The sequence below is a fragment of the Prionailurus viverrinus genome, chromosome B1 (assembly GCF_022837055.1).
Source record: "Prionailurus viverrinus isolate Anna chromosome B1, UM_Priviv_1.0, whole genome shotgun sequence".
Taxonomy (NCBI): domain Eukaryota; kingdom Metazoa; phylum Chordata; class Mammalia; order Carnivora; family Felidae; genus Prionailurus; species Prionailurus viverrinus.
The window spans coordinates 114,726,666-114,741,542 of record NC_062564.1 but is presented as its reverse complement, the minus strand read 5'-3'; the positions used below and the strand labels follow the sequence as shown (position 1 = coordinate 114,741,542).

General features: G+C 36.6%; 1 protein-coding gene across 1 annotated transcript in view; it reads right to left on the bottom strand.

Annotated features, from left to right (window-relative positions):
* Positions 1–14,877, bottom strand: part of COL25A1 (collagen type XXV alpha 1 chain) — a 471,130-nt gene that overhangs the window by 38,463 nt on the left and 417,790 nt on the right. Inside the window, exons 17-21 of the mRNA XM_047856433.1 lie at positions 11,467–11,529; positions 7,253–7,321; positions 6,209–6,253; positions 4,636–4,680; positions 3,644–3,721 (exon numbers count right to left, since the gene is read on the bottom strand). Coding sequence (XP_047712389.1) covers positions 3,644–3,721; positions 4,636–4,680; positions 6,209–6,253; positions 7,253–7,321; positions 11,467–11,529 — 300 coding nt within the window. The remainder of the gene's footprint in view (positions 1–3,643; positions 3,722–4,635; positions 4,681–6,208; positions 6,254–7,252; positions 7,322–11,466; positions 11,530–14,877) is intronic.

The window sequence follows — 14,877 nt, the reverse complement described above, 5'->3', positions numbered from 1 at the left end:
ATGTGAAATGGGAGGCATGAGCTGAAGCAACTGTAAATTGTTGAAAGTCTCGCAAGCTGTTTTGTGATTTATTCCCTCAGATGCTTATGTGAATCTCTTTAGAATTAAAGGTTATTTTCTTTCATTTCTCATAATGATGCAAGCTGAAAAGCACCCACGATTTACTAGAGAATAGGTTTAATTTAGATGGTGTTAAACATTTTTAAAAACTTGAGTCCGGAAATGGAGAGGATTTACTGCTAATTGTGGAAACTTAAAAATCAAAGTAAATGGAGTATGGCAAATGTTTCTGTAAATAACAATTTTCAATAGAAGCAATGGCAAAATTGTATATTTTTAATGTGGCATTTTTATAATTGTATTATGTATTTATTTACCTAATCTAGATTTTTTTGCATATTTTTTAGAGGAGGAGATAATAAAATGAAATCGACAAAATGGTGAATATCCATCAGTAGTTACAGAATTAGAAGAAAAAACGTCTACTACCTCCTTCTCAGTCTAATGGCTGCTTACTTAATTGATTTTGTTAGGGGCCCTTGTTCCACTAGAGAACTAGATTAGGAAAACAAATAATTTTAAAAAAATAACTAAAAACTATTTACAAGCATAACATGTAATTGCCCTAACCCTATAAAAACAATAAATCTTTGTTTAAGTTGAGGGATAAACGTGAACTAGTTGACTATAATGGATATTGACTGGTTTACTGTCATAAAGAACTTGAGGCAGAAAAATAAACTGAGCACATATATCCTTTCATATCAAGATGTGGGTGTCAATGTTTTAAAAAGTACCGTGCATTTAGGTATATTTACAAAGGATGTTCAGGAGCTCCTAAAAAATGACCTTAACCATAATACTAGATTTCATGGACTCTTAGAAAGAATCTATTCTGAAACATCTTTACTTTACAAATAAGATCAATGAAGTATAGATACACTCACTGCTTTCCCAAAAATGACTCAGCTAGTTAATAGCAGAGAGGAAATCAAAACAGATTTTCGGTTTTAGACCGAGAGTAGCTTGCTTCAGGCCTGACTCTGTTCATGCAATGGATACTTTAAAAGACTCACAGTTTTCCCAGATATGGTCATAGCCTATAATATTGGAGGATTTCTTGGAAGCTAAGAGAATGTATACCTTTTAAAGGTGGTAGTAAGAATTATGGTGTCACTGAAAGCAGTTTAGGAGAAATTTAATCACTAATAAATTAAGTTAAAAACTATGTCCCTATATTTTATAAGTAAAAGCTTTGAAAACATAGTAGGTACACCAAAACTTCTTATTCTCTTTTTCTCTCTCTCCACATGCAGTTATCAATTTGTGGGGGAAAAGGAACAATTTAGAAATCTGGTTCTAGAAGTTGACAATAGCCAAAGGCTACTGCTTATATCTAATCCAGGTGTACTGAGGAACACTATTCAACCTATTGACTGAACCTGCTGACCAAGCAACATTTCTTCAAGCAATGAGCATACTTCTCTTTGCATTATACCAGAAGAAAAAGAATGAAAAGAAAAAGAGGCTGCGCTGAAAACAATCTACAAAAACTACTTAATAAATGCTTTACTAGTTAAAAATGGTAGTTGTAGCAAAGCACCCATAAAAATGTAGATCTACTAAATTAGACACTGTTAGTGAAATCATAAAGATGGGGGAAATCAGTCAATCAAGTACAAAATAGCAAATATTTAAAACAATTAATTTGGTATTCAAGCAAAGAAATGGATTGTACATATAGGCTAAGTGTACTCACTTATCTATCAGTAACCATTTATTCAATATTTATATGCCTAGACCTGTGCCAGGTACAGCAGGGGATATAAAATAAGCATGAGATATACTTTTGTCACCAAGAAACTTACAATCTGGTAAGAGGCAAGACTAAAATAAATTATGTGATTTGAGAACAATTAAAGGTTAAGCTAATGGGGCCTGACTGCTGATGTTTGAAAGGATTGAAAGAAAGAATCATCTGGGTGGCAGCAGTATATTGTTGGATCAGATTTAGACAGATGAAAGAAAGGGAAGAAGAATGGGATGAACCAGGCAAAAGAGGGCGATTTTTGTGGGTATGATAAATATGGCCACTCTCGGGAAATCTGTTTTGTGGAGAAATAGGAAATTCTCTATTATAGGTAGAATTATAGAGCTTTGAAAGTCAAATGAAGTTTGGGCTTGATAGAGTAGGTTTCTGAGCAGATCAGAGCCTTCAAAATAATAATAGTTTAGGAAAATTAGCTTAGAGTGATATTCAGGATGGGTTAGAAAGGACAGGGAGGCACTAGGACCAGAAGAATGGTGAAGGGGCTGTTGCAGTGTTAGCCCTGAAACAAACAGGATGTGGACCGAGTTCAGAATGGAGAGAATAAGGCAACCTCAGGAGACACTTTGAAAAAGGAAATAACAGCATCTGTTTAGATGTAATGGACGAAGGACTATGAATAGTTTAAAATGATTCTAAAGATTCTATCTCAAGAAAGTTAAACAATTATAGTATCACTAACAGCAATTGATTAGTTAAAAAAGGGAATCATTTGATGGAAGGGAAAAGTAATCAGTATAATTGTATGTGTTGGTGGGAGATGATAAAGCAATGGTGCATCCCTGGTGGAAATATTCTTAGACACCTGGAGGTACATGCAAATCAGACCTGGAGGGTGAAAGATTGGGAAGACACAACACAGAAGAACACAGAGCAAGTGAATGAACCAAGAAAAGATCAGAGACTTGAGGATACCAAAAATTAGGGTATAACAGAGAAACTGGAAATACTAAGAGGAAACCTGGAAGAAATTAGAGTAGAGGATTCGAAAAACCAGAAAGAAAATTTCAAAAGGAAGGCAGTTTAGTATAAATGTCACAGAAAATCAAGGGTGATGAGTACAGTGAGATTGACCTAGAGGTCATTGTTGGCCTTTTTAAGAGAAGTTTCAACAGAATGTTGATATAGGCTAGAATGCAGGAGTCTAAGCATGAAAAGGATGAACAGGAAGCAAAGGTAATGGGGATAAGCCATATAGTCTATGGCTTCTTACTCTATAGGTACTTCTCTATGGTAATAACACATTATATTATGAATGGTAGCAGCAATAAGAGATACCTATGGAAGTTTTACTATGTGCCAGGCACTTCCAAGTGTATAATATGTATTTAGCCATTTACTTCTCATAACAACCCTTGAGGGAGGTATTACTACTATCCTTTTTTTTTTATAGACAAGGAAACTTAAGCACAGAGAAGTGAAATAACTTGTCCAAGGTCATGAACTTAGTAAGCAAGAGATTTTCAGCCAGGTAGTTCTGACTCCAGGGCCACATGACTCTTAATTGCTTTGCTATACTTGCTTTCCAAGCAAGGGAGACAAAGATTGGCAAAATGAACAGAAGGTTTAAACCAGGTAACACTAAAGCATATCTGAAGGCAGAAGGGAAAGAAAAGGAAAGATAAAAAAATGCTGAGAAATAAAGAGGATACACTGGGACAGGGAGAAGGAGATGGGCTCAGGAGATCAGGAAAAAGGTGTACTTTGAGCAGTGGAGCCCTCTGGGATGCCAGGGTGGGGGTGGAAGCTGATATTACACACATTACATGGGTGATCATCAGTGTTACTGTGCCAGGGCAGGAAGCAATCACTTGCCTGCAAGGCTTCGTGGAGGTTGCCATTGTAGTCTATGATCTCAGTGGCTCCTTGATCTCCCTTTTGACCAGGTGGACCCTATGAAGAAAACCAACCAAGGGAAAATCAAGGAAGTTAGGCTAGGTTGTACAAAGGACTGTGGCAAAAACATAAATAGCAACATAGAGCCCTCTCTGACCATCAATTCCTCTGTATGGCCCAATTGCACTTTAGAAAAATCATGTTCAAATTTTGTCTTTATTTCAAAGGAGGCAAATGTTTTTAACTTCCTATAGATGGTAGATTAAAGATATGAAATCTGATTTTAAAAGAAGAGATAGGATTCAATCTCTAAAGCTGTCTTCTGAAAATTATAAAATGTAGGCTAATCTAATTCAATTTGCAACATTTTGATGGCTTTAACACAGTATTTATTAAAGCAGTCCCTAATCTCTTTCTACTCATCTACATCTCATAGATTGTTTCCTTATTCTTTAAGAAGATAGAACACTGTTCTGTAGGAAAGGCTTGTCTTTCTCAATAGGAATACAATTCCATTAAAATTTAACCAAATAGGGAACAAATATAAGGCATCTACCCTACTCATCAACTCTGCCCTGAATTTCTATTAGTCATGTCCTAATTCCCTGCCTGTCTTTAAAAAAGACTTTGAAAATATGGGGTATTGCTTTTATTTATAAATGAAATATGGATAATTCTATTAAATGGATGGTTATGGGCTTGGTCTTGCTCTCTTAGCAGAGAGAAAGTGGAAAGAGTTTTTTAGATCTTCTTGTGGAGCTTATTTTATGTGTTAGAATCTACACACTCATTGGTCTGGTGAGTACAGTAAAAAATAAGAAAAAAAGGGGAAGCAGCAGGAATAATTCGAGTCCACCTCCAGTGCTATTATTGGATATTATTAGTCTAGGTGCTATGTGAAAGGCACATGGACACATGAGTCAAATCTAGGCTTGTAGGGGGCCAAAAGGTTAGATGAGAGATGTACTCACCCTTGGTCCCAGGGCTCCAGAGTCCCCTTTCTCTCCACGATCACCCTTTCCACAGAAAAGACCAAAAAAAAGCTGAATTACTAGTGGGGCCAACAGCCAGAAATACCTCAAATCTAAGGATGTATTTAATACCATGCAGCAGCACCTTTGATATGAACTTCTGAAGTGGAAATAATAATTAGAAGAACAATTACCACTGACACAGCAAATGCTTCTTTAAGATGCACCTTAAGTGAGTTAAAATTCTCCTTTCAGATGACAGAGTATCTTGGAACAAAAATATATACAGCAACTCTCTTACTAGGGATCTTCAAAAGCAAAGCAAATGGTTTCTGTGATACTCAAAGAAGCTTTTACCTCTCAGATTGAGCCATATTCTTTTTTTTTATAAGAAGAGATTTGGGGCAAAGGGAAAAAGAGCCAATCAATTGGGCTGTCTGTTTTCTAAGAAAAAAAAAATCTAGATAATCTGGACAGGGAAGGAACAGAAAAATCATTCTAGAGGGGTTTAGAAGGGAAAGGTCACCAGTGAGGCCTCTCTTTGATGATAATGAAGATCTACGGAAAAGTTTCTTCAGAGGTATAGGCCTTTTAACACTCAGAAGGTGCTGAAGTGGACAGCAGCTGGCTAGAACAGGTTGGCAGGGCTGAAGGTCACGGGTAGGGCAAAGCCAGCTTTGTTTTTCCAAAGCAATATGAAAAATCACTAAAGTCCCATTCATGGTGTTATTACCCAACCTGGAGAGAAACCAGGAACAGTCCAAGCATCAAACCACACATACATCACTCTGAGAGCACTCAAAATTCTTAAAAGTCTAAACAGATTTTGGAGAAGAGATTTGAACTTATGTAGATTTGAAAGTTCTTTAAGACAGCCTTAAATTTATAGAGTCCTTTTCCTAAGTGGAATTCAAAGCATTTTAATGTGTCTTTCTACATATTTCATAAAATGGATAGGGACCAATGAAGGTAAGCAGGAAAAGAGATTTTAATTTTTTTTCCACTCACATTATGCTGATAACATTGACCATAGTAATCAAATTTGCTCTGAATAGAGAATTAATAATTTCTGCTTCCTGTTTTCCTCATTTTTTATCCACTTTTTCATGTTATTAGCTGAAAACATCTTAACATGGTTCTGCTAAGTATGTAGATTATTTCAGATATTATAAAGAGCACAATAAAGGAAAGAATTTCAATTGGTGGTGAAATTTTAATGCCATGGAGGGAGTCAACTAACTTAAAACAAAGTACAATTTGAACGTTTACCACAAAGACAGTCAGGAAATAAAAAATAAGATTATACCCTACATAATGTAAATTAAATAGAGCATTTTTTTTCCCAAAGAAGTTCATCTTGTGTAATAGGAAATACAACTTCTCTTAAAGAATAATCTGAAGCACAAGAACACACAAAAACAAACAAGATGAAACAAACCAATTGTTTTGAGATATTAGGATGGAAATAATGCAATCCCACTGTCAGTTTAAAATGTGAATCTCTGTGGAAGAAGCAAAAGCCACAACTCTTGAAGGCCTCCTGTGATATTAAAATGGTTACTTGGTTACTGACCTTTGACCCCTTTGGGCCTCTAGTTCCTGATTCACCTTGTTTCCCCTATTACAGGAGAATATGAAGATGGAAAAGAGAAATGACAGAGGAGATAAGAACAGAAAGAAGAAATTAGCAGTGACTCAGAATAATGAAGAAAAATGGAAACACTTTATTTTAACTGCCTAAATATATGGTTCTATATAATGTTGACTATTGTAACAACTAAGCATAAGTAGTTAACACCATATCATTAGTTCCTTCCCTGGTCTCTCCACCGCCTTCATTCCATTATAATTCTGAAGACTGCCCACCCACCAGTGGATGGGAAGTGCTCTGTGAATAATCCTCATTAGTCTCAACGGTGTTGGCATCCATTTCTTTTTCATCAAAGAGTGATGTGTCTCTGGGATGGGTTATTAGAATAAAGTGTTGCCATATTAGTTTGTAGGAAGTGTAGAGTGTAAAGACTGAACCGTCAAATAAATCCTTAGCTCTGATATTTTCAGGGTGTTACACACCTTCAAGTTACCACAGAAACTAACACAGCACGTATCAACATTTTTCTCAGTAAGCTTTAATACACGTTGAGTGATAACATGCTAATACAATAGTACCTCCCCTTTACTTTTGGATGTGTTACTAAATTTGTTCACTGGACAGAACAGAGAAAACTGGAAAAGTTGAATTGTAAAATTCCCTTTGAGAAGAACCAATCAGTGTGCATTTCAATATATTGTGATTTTTGCTGTTTTAGTATCTTTTGAGGAACTGTATTTTAGTTTCATGTTCTAAAGTAAGTAGTGGGGCACCTGGGTGGCTCCATCAGTTGAGTGTCCAACTTGGGATCAGGTCATGATCTCACGGTTTGTGAGTTGGAGCCCCACATTTGGCTCACTGCTGTCAGCACAGAGCCCCCTTTGGATCCTCTGTCCCTCTCTCTTTCTGCCCCTCCCCGACTTTTCTCTCTATCTCAAAATTAAATAAAACATTAAAAAAAAATAAAGTAAGTAGGACACATTTCCAAACCAAAGAAAGCTATGTTCCAACACAAGAATAACTGACCTTTGGTCCAGGGGCTCCAGGCTCCCCTCGCTCACCTCTTCCAGGAGGCCCTGCCTCCCCACGTTCACCCTATCACAAAATACAAAACAAGTAAATGGCAATCTCCCTCACACTCAGGCTTGCCCTTGTAGATTAATAAATGAATTGAATTAAATCAAGGAAAGCACAGAGGTACCATTTATTTAGTATGTGTCCTGCAATGTATTAATCTCAACATAGATTATCTCATTTAATAATCAAAACAATTATTCAGTGTTTGTATTATCATTTCTATTTTATAGACAAGGAAATGGTTTGGTAATGCCTGTCTGATACCTACGTTGGTAAACAGAAGACCTTTAAAGGGAATTGATAAGGGCCATCACCGAATCTCAACACAGACATGGACACAGTTTTCATTCTGTAGCCACTTTTTAAGATCTGCCAGGAAGAAGCACGGCAAAGTGGTTGAGTGCCAGGTATTATAATCAGACATCCTGGGTCTTAATCCTGGTTTTGTTATCTACCAGTTCCGTGTTTTGGGACAAATTAGTTAAGTTCCAAAAGCCTCAGTTTTCTCTGAAATATGAAGACAATTTGTTGTCCTGATCTTACAACTTACAAATGCAAAGTGCTAGGAATTAAATACTTAAAAATTAAAGAGTGATATAAGGCTATATATGAGGGAAGAGGAAATCCCATAGGGTTTTGAATGGTCCAGACTGGATCCCTGGAGGTGAGACTTCAGTCGTGTCCTAAGGATGGGTAGGGTGTATTTTATAATTGTTGTTTATGATGTGCTGTTGTTGATGAATGCAGCAACTGCATAAAACAGTTCACATGCATTATCTTATTTAATCCCTGGGACAAATGAGAAAGGTATTAGTTCCCATAATTTACAGATGAGGAAGCTGAAGCTCAGAGAGGTTAAGGAACTTGGCTAAAGTCACAAAGCTTTTAAAGTGGGAGACTTAAGATTTAAAACCGATTGTATTTCAGCAGCAATCCTTAGTTAGCTGGAAGGGAGGTGGGTTGGGGGATGGGCTAAATGGGGGATGGGCATTGAGAAGAGCACTTGTTGGGATGAGCACTGGGTGTTATATGTAAGTTTCAGGGTTCTACTCTTAAAACCAATACTACATGGTATGTTAACTAACTTGAATTTAAATAAATAAATCTTAAAAAATAAATAAAACTGTATTCAGTCTTCAGTTTTTACATAAATGTTTGTGTATGTAAATCTTTTGCACATATCTGGTCACTTTCTTAGGTTAAATTCTTAGTTGGGGAATTGCTGGGTCAAAAAGTATGAACATTTGAAAAGCTTGCCAAATTGTTCTCCAGGAAGACCCTGATATTTTACATTCCTGAACAGAGTAGAGAGTGTCGGCTTCCTGTATGATGGGTAGAATTTCAATAATCAAACAGGTTTGGAATTCAGGACTGGTGATGGCATGTTTATGGGTGGAAAGGCACCCTCCTCACTGAAGGAACTGGTTCATCTTAGAAAGGAGAACTGAATAGCATTGGATTGATCATGGGTAATGTTGGGCTCTAAATTTCAAGATCTTTGTCCGTATCATACCAACTCTGGGAAGTCTTTGGGGTTTTGCAGGAGAGGCGGGATAGATTAGGACAAGGATTAAAGAAGGTTCTTCAGCATGAACTGAGAAGAGTGTGAACATGGAGAGGCTGGGAGGAAGGCAAGGGACTCGTCTGGATGGAAGAGATGTTCCAGAAGGGATTTTCCAGGGACTAGAGACGGAAGGGCCTCTGTTGGTATATGAAATTTTAATTTTTAAATAATGTACCCTATTTGGTCTTTCTTTTAATATTTCATAGAAGAATTCCAAAATAGTAACTATAAGCCTATTTTAGAGAAAAGCCTGAGAAAATAAATTTACATATAGTATACTACAGGAATAGAACCTATATATCTTTACCTAGAATCACATTTTGTCACAATGCCCTTAATCAGCTGCTTATCACTCTATGGAATTATACTATTCATGTGTTTATTTCTTTCGTTCTTTCCACCCGTCTCACACATACTGGAATGTAAGTGTTAGGAGTGTAGAAACTGGTTTTGTTGTATTTACTCTTCACTCTCAAATATTAGAAAAATATCTGGCAAAAAAAATGTGTTGAATTAATGACTAAACATTTTATTCAAAGTATTCTGAATTATTCGTAATAAAACCTCATTTCTTTAGACTGATATAGGTCTCTCCCAGACACTGATATAGCAGTACATAAAGCAGATTTTTAGATGCCATCATACATCTTCCTTCCTTACGATCTCTCTTCACTGTGTTAGGGGTAAAATACGCAGGGTTTATTTTTTAAATCTGAAGTTAGTGGTACAAATCCAGACTTGTTTACACAACTGGAAAAAAGGCCAATGTTCAGCTGAAAGAGATCTGTAAATAAACGTGATTTTTCCATTATGATACCAAATTCATGATAGACAAGCAATTCAACTAAAAATTGATAATATTGTTAATATAACTGTTAAAATATTATTAACAAAACAAATTTCCTATCCACATTCCTTCATGTGGAAATACAAAACAAATATAGTGCATTCTTTAATTCTATTGCAAGTTCAGAGTAGTATCTATTATAAAAGTATCTGGTCTATAAAATCAGACTGGGTATTTCATGAACAGTAATTAATGTTGATTTTGTGGGTTTACATCAGGAGTTTTTTTTTCCTTTTCTTTTTAATTTTAAGCTACAGAGTAGTTTAAAGATTTTATTTTTAAGTAATCTCTATACCCAACATGGGGCTCGAACTTACAACCCTGAGATCAAGAGTCTCATGCTCTACTGAGTAAGCCAGCCAAGTGTGCCCCAAAATTGCAAAGTAGTTTTAAATCAGTGAACTGAAGAAAAGATATTTACGGATGAAATCCACTCCCTACTACCTGTTTCTTCTAATCCCCCCCCCCTTTTTTTAAGCAAACAAAATGCCACAAATATTTAAAGATCTACTTCATGCCTGGTTCTCTCATGCAGTGACCAAGTTTTCTATTTCTCTGTGCTGATCTATGAGGCTGCCTTCTTTCTTTACCTGGCTCTGAGGCTGCAAGCCTGAATAAATACAACAATTCTCATATGAATACTGAATCCTCATTATTCTCTTGCTTTCTGTCTCTTTATTCCAGAAAGTGCATTTCTTGTGTGAATCTGTTCAGGCTAAAACAGGCATTCTTCATATTTTGTTAATAAGCCTGACAGCTCATTATGTGAAAAAGAAATTGCTTGAGAAAACAGTAATTTTGCATAAAATCTACTGAGCTTCAGTCCCCCTTAGGCCACACATAGTTTCCATTTACTAGGATTAGAGTTATTTTCTCTTGATCAGCAGAAATGAAGACCCCTCTGTCAAAACAGACCACGAACATATTTCTCTAGCTCTTAGAAATCATCCTGGCTTATTTCTGGTGAATGCAATACACATTGAGGCAAAGATTTCTATAGTTTAAAAATAAAAGAGTGTAGTTTGATCTAATTTTGCCCCTTTGATTCATGAGTCTGTCATGAGTAAAGTTCCATCCTCAGAGCTGTACCTTTTTATGTCTTACTGGGTAGATAAAAAGAGAACTATGGGTCTGACTATATCCACAGCAACATAATTTTTTATATGGTGGCATATAGATTTTGCTTTTAGGGCCCTCTTTAGGGTTGCCAAGTGGAAGATCATGAAATGGTTTTCATTACAGAATCTTTCTAGACATTATTCAGGATAGATCCTTTTGAGATGAGGCACTTAGGAATCTATATGACATCAGCACTTGTCTTTGAAATCTAGGGAGTGAGCGGAGAATAGTAATAATGCTTGATTTACAAGTATGTCCTAAAATTGGCAATAAGGAGCAGAAGCTAATGAGTTCTATCTCTCTGCCCCAGAATTCTCCCACTTTTTCACATGGTCAGGAGGCAAATTGCATCATATCAATTTAGGAACCATTGGGGGAAAACTGGAGCAACTAATATATTTCACTCTCATGCTGTTTTACCTGAGACTTTCTGGAATGAACTTCCTATTACTCTATTTAATATGGCATTCCCATTAAAAGTGTTAGTAATAAATGATAGGTTGTTTTAGTTCTCTCTTAGGAAAAAATATCTGGTCACCTAGACAATAAAGTCACCTCAAACTTCTTTCAACATAATGGACTAAAAATATATGACATAATATTTCAGAAATAAAAGGAAAAAACTCCACTTACCTTTGTTCCTGGTAACCCTGGTAAACCTGGTTCTCCTTGAGGACCAATGAAACCTGGTTCTCCCTTTAAAAAAGATAGGCACATGAAATTGTTATTCATTTGGCAGTGAATAGGTAAAGTTAAACTGATTTACTTTTACCGGGATTTTACTCCTTTGATTGTACACGGCTTTCCTGCTGAGATCCAGCTATTTACTATAAAATTAATCAGAACTGGTTTTGATCAGTGGAAATACTCTGAGCAAAGCTCTGGGGAAACTTCAGAAAGTAAAAGTGACAAAGAAACCAGAAAGATGTCTTTAAAACTTTCTTTCTCATCTGTTTGGCATTTCTTATCATTTACCATATTAAGATCCACTATGTTAGGGTGGATGTGGTAGGTGGCCTCTAAGATAAGCCTCAATGATCCCACCTCCTACGTATTCATGCCCTTGTGTAATCCTCTGCTTTACTGACTCATATCTAATGAATAGGATGTATTGGCAGAAGTAATGGGATATCACTTCTGAGACTAAATTATAAAAAGACCATGGCTTCCGTCTTGGGGGCCCTTTCTTATTCTCTCTCACTTGGATCACTTGCTTTGGGGGAAATCAAGCTGTCATGCTGTGAGCAGCCTTATGGAGAGGTCCACATGGTGAGGGCCAACTTCTGCCAACAACCACATGTGTGAGCTTGGGAGCAGATGTTCCACCCCAGTAGAGTCTTCAGATGGAGCCACAGCCCTGGATTACAGCTTGACTGCAACCTCATGGGAGACACTGAACCAGAGACATCCATCTGAGTTGTGCTCAAATTCCTATTCTTCCAAAACTGTGAGGTAATTGTTTGTTTTCAGTTTTGAAGGTAAAATGGTAGGCAGCAATAGATGACTGATACAGTAGTTGTGGCTAGGAAAGAGATTCCGGCATGTTCAGCATGAAAGGAAAATATCTCTCCTTGCTATACCTCCATAACGTCTTCCCCACTACCTGGAGGAAACCAGTTGTGATACAATAAAAAAAACGTATTTGGTCTTGTTCCTGGTTCCTTGCATAGAACTCCTAAAACCCTTGGAATTTCCTGAGTGATAAAGCATAATAGGAGTATCTTTTGTTATTCATAACAAACCCCTTTCAAACATACCTGAGTTTATGCTAATGAGGTGACTTGTGGGTTCCTAGATAGCTTCAGGGGGGCTGATGGGGGCTATGATAAGGTTGGACCTTTCAGTTCTTCTCCTCCTCTCACTATATCCAGAGATGGCAGAGGGACTGGAGATTGAATTTAATCACCAATTGCCAATGATTTAACCAATCGTGTCCATGTAATGGAAACTCTATAAAAATCTTTAAACAGCGGGGATTGAAGAGCCTCCAAGTTGGTGAACACATCAGTGTGCTGGCAGGATGGTACATCTCGACTCCACGGGGACAGAGGCTCCTGTGCCTGAGGCTCTTCTGACTTCACCCTATGTATCTCGTTTTAATCTTTTATAGTAGACTGTAATAGTTAGGCATTTTTCTGAGTTCTGTGAGTTGTGGTGGCAAACTATTAAACTTGAGTGGGGATAAAAGTGGGTTGGTTGTTAAATCCTCGAATTTGTAGCCAGAAGGGCAGGTAACCAGGGGACCTCGTATTTGTGATTGGGGTTTCAAGTGATGGCAGCCTTGTGGGAGCCTTGAGGGACTAAGCCCTTAAAACCTGTGGAGTCTTTAGGGCACCTGGGTGGCTCAGTCAGTTGAGCGGCTGACTTCGGCTCAGGTCACGATCTTGCAGTCCGTGAGTTCGAGCCCCGTGTCGGGCTCTGTGCTGACAGCTCAGAGCCTGGAGCCTGTTTCGGATTCTGTGTCTCCCTCCCTCTCTCTGACCCTCCCCCATTCATACTCTGTCTCTCTCTGTCTCAAAAATAAATAAACGTTAAAAAAAAAATAAAAAAAAAAACCTGTGGAGTCTGATGCTAACCCTAAGTAGTTGGTGTCACAATAGGATGGAATTGTAGGACCCCTGGTTGGTGTCAGACGATCAGAGAGTTGGAGAACTGGTGTTGGAAAAGACACCACATGTTTGGTGTCAGAAAACACTTGAGACCAGTGTTCACATTTTCTTCAATATCCATAAAGTTTTATTTTCTTTTTAACAATGTGAGCTCAAATGTAAGAGTGTAACTTCCTGAAATCTATAAAGAAGTTTTAAAGCAAAAAATGTAATGGCTCTGTTCCATACTTACTGTTTTTCCCCCCATTATTTCTGGAGCAGTTGCTAATGCTATTTAATATATTTGATTTTTTCTAATGTAGCAATATTTCAACATTTGTTTTTTGATACTTAGAGTTGAGCAGGAAGATACAGACAGGATATTTTACAAGAAATGGTAAAACGTCATCAAATATTTTTGAAACAAGTGAGTTTTAAAAGTATGCTATATAAAACCTTGGGTACCAGGTGGGGAACAAAAGGATATCACTACCATAAAATGTATCACATTGATACATAACTCAAATATATTTATCTCTAGCTCTGATGCTCATGGTACTGGTTTAAGAAAAAAAAAGGTGGAGGGGAAGTAATGCTTTAAGTTTATTGTTTGTAAATTTTCTGCAACTCTGTTCTACCTATTCCCATACTCTTACACATAATGGAAAGGAGAATCTAAACAAATAATTTTGGACATCTCTTAATGGTCTAAAATGAAAACCCACTATATTCAGAGAAACCAACAATGACCATTCTATTTCTTTAAAAAGAGTTTAACTTGTTATTTTAAATGAAAAAAATCACATGGAATACATTTATTTACAAGTAACATATTTCTCCCAATAAAATTTTATAGACAAATACAGAAATATTCTCTCTCCACCCTCAGGAAAAAAGTTGTGATAAAGTCAATGTGTATCATTAGTAATGACTTACTGTCATGAAAATATAATGCAAGTTAATAGGTTGAAAATTCATAGGTAGAAAAGACTCTTACATATCTTCAAGCAGAAATAAACTGATCTCACTATTTAGCAAAGAAAATACAAGCACCAAGAAAGCATACTAATAGACGAAAAAAAGAGTAAATGTTGAAAACACTTATTTCTGATTCAGGTTAGTGTTTAGTTTATAAAAAGATGAAGCATGCAGTTTCAAAATTCACAAATAAATAAATAAGGCTTTGTGATCTCAGTGGTCAAAGTGATTTTTCTTCCTTAAAAACAAACAAACAAACAAACAAACAAACATATGTTAAGTTCTCCTGAGGAAAGTATAGAAAGTTCCTTTAAATAGAATGTTCAGGGGGAAATTTTTTATTTCAAGATACAAAATTAGCAATGCATTTGACAGTTCAATAATTTTAGCACTACTAATATTGGCTAATTTCCGGACTTTGAGTATGATTAGTTTACCTTATTTCACTCTAAGAAAGCATCTATCACACTGATGTATT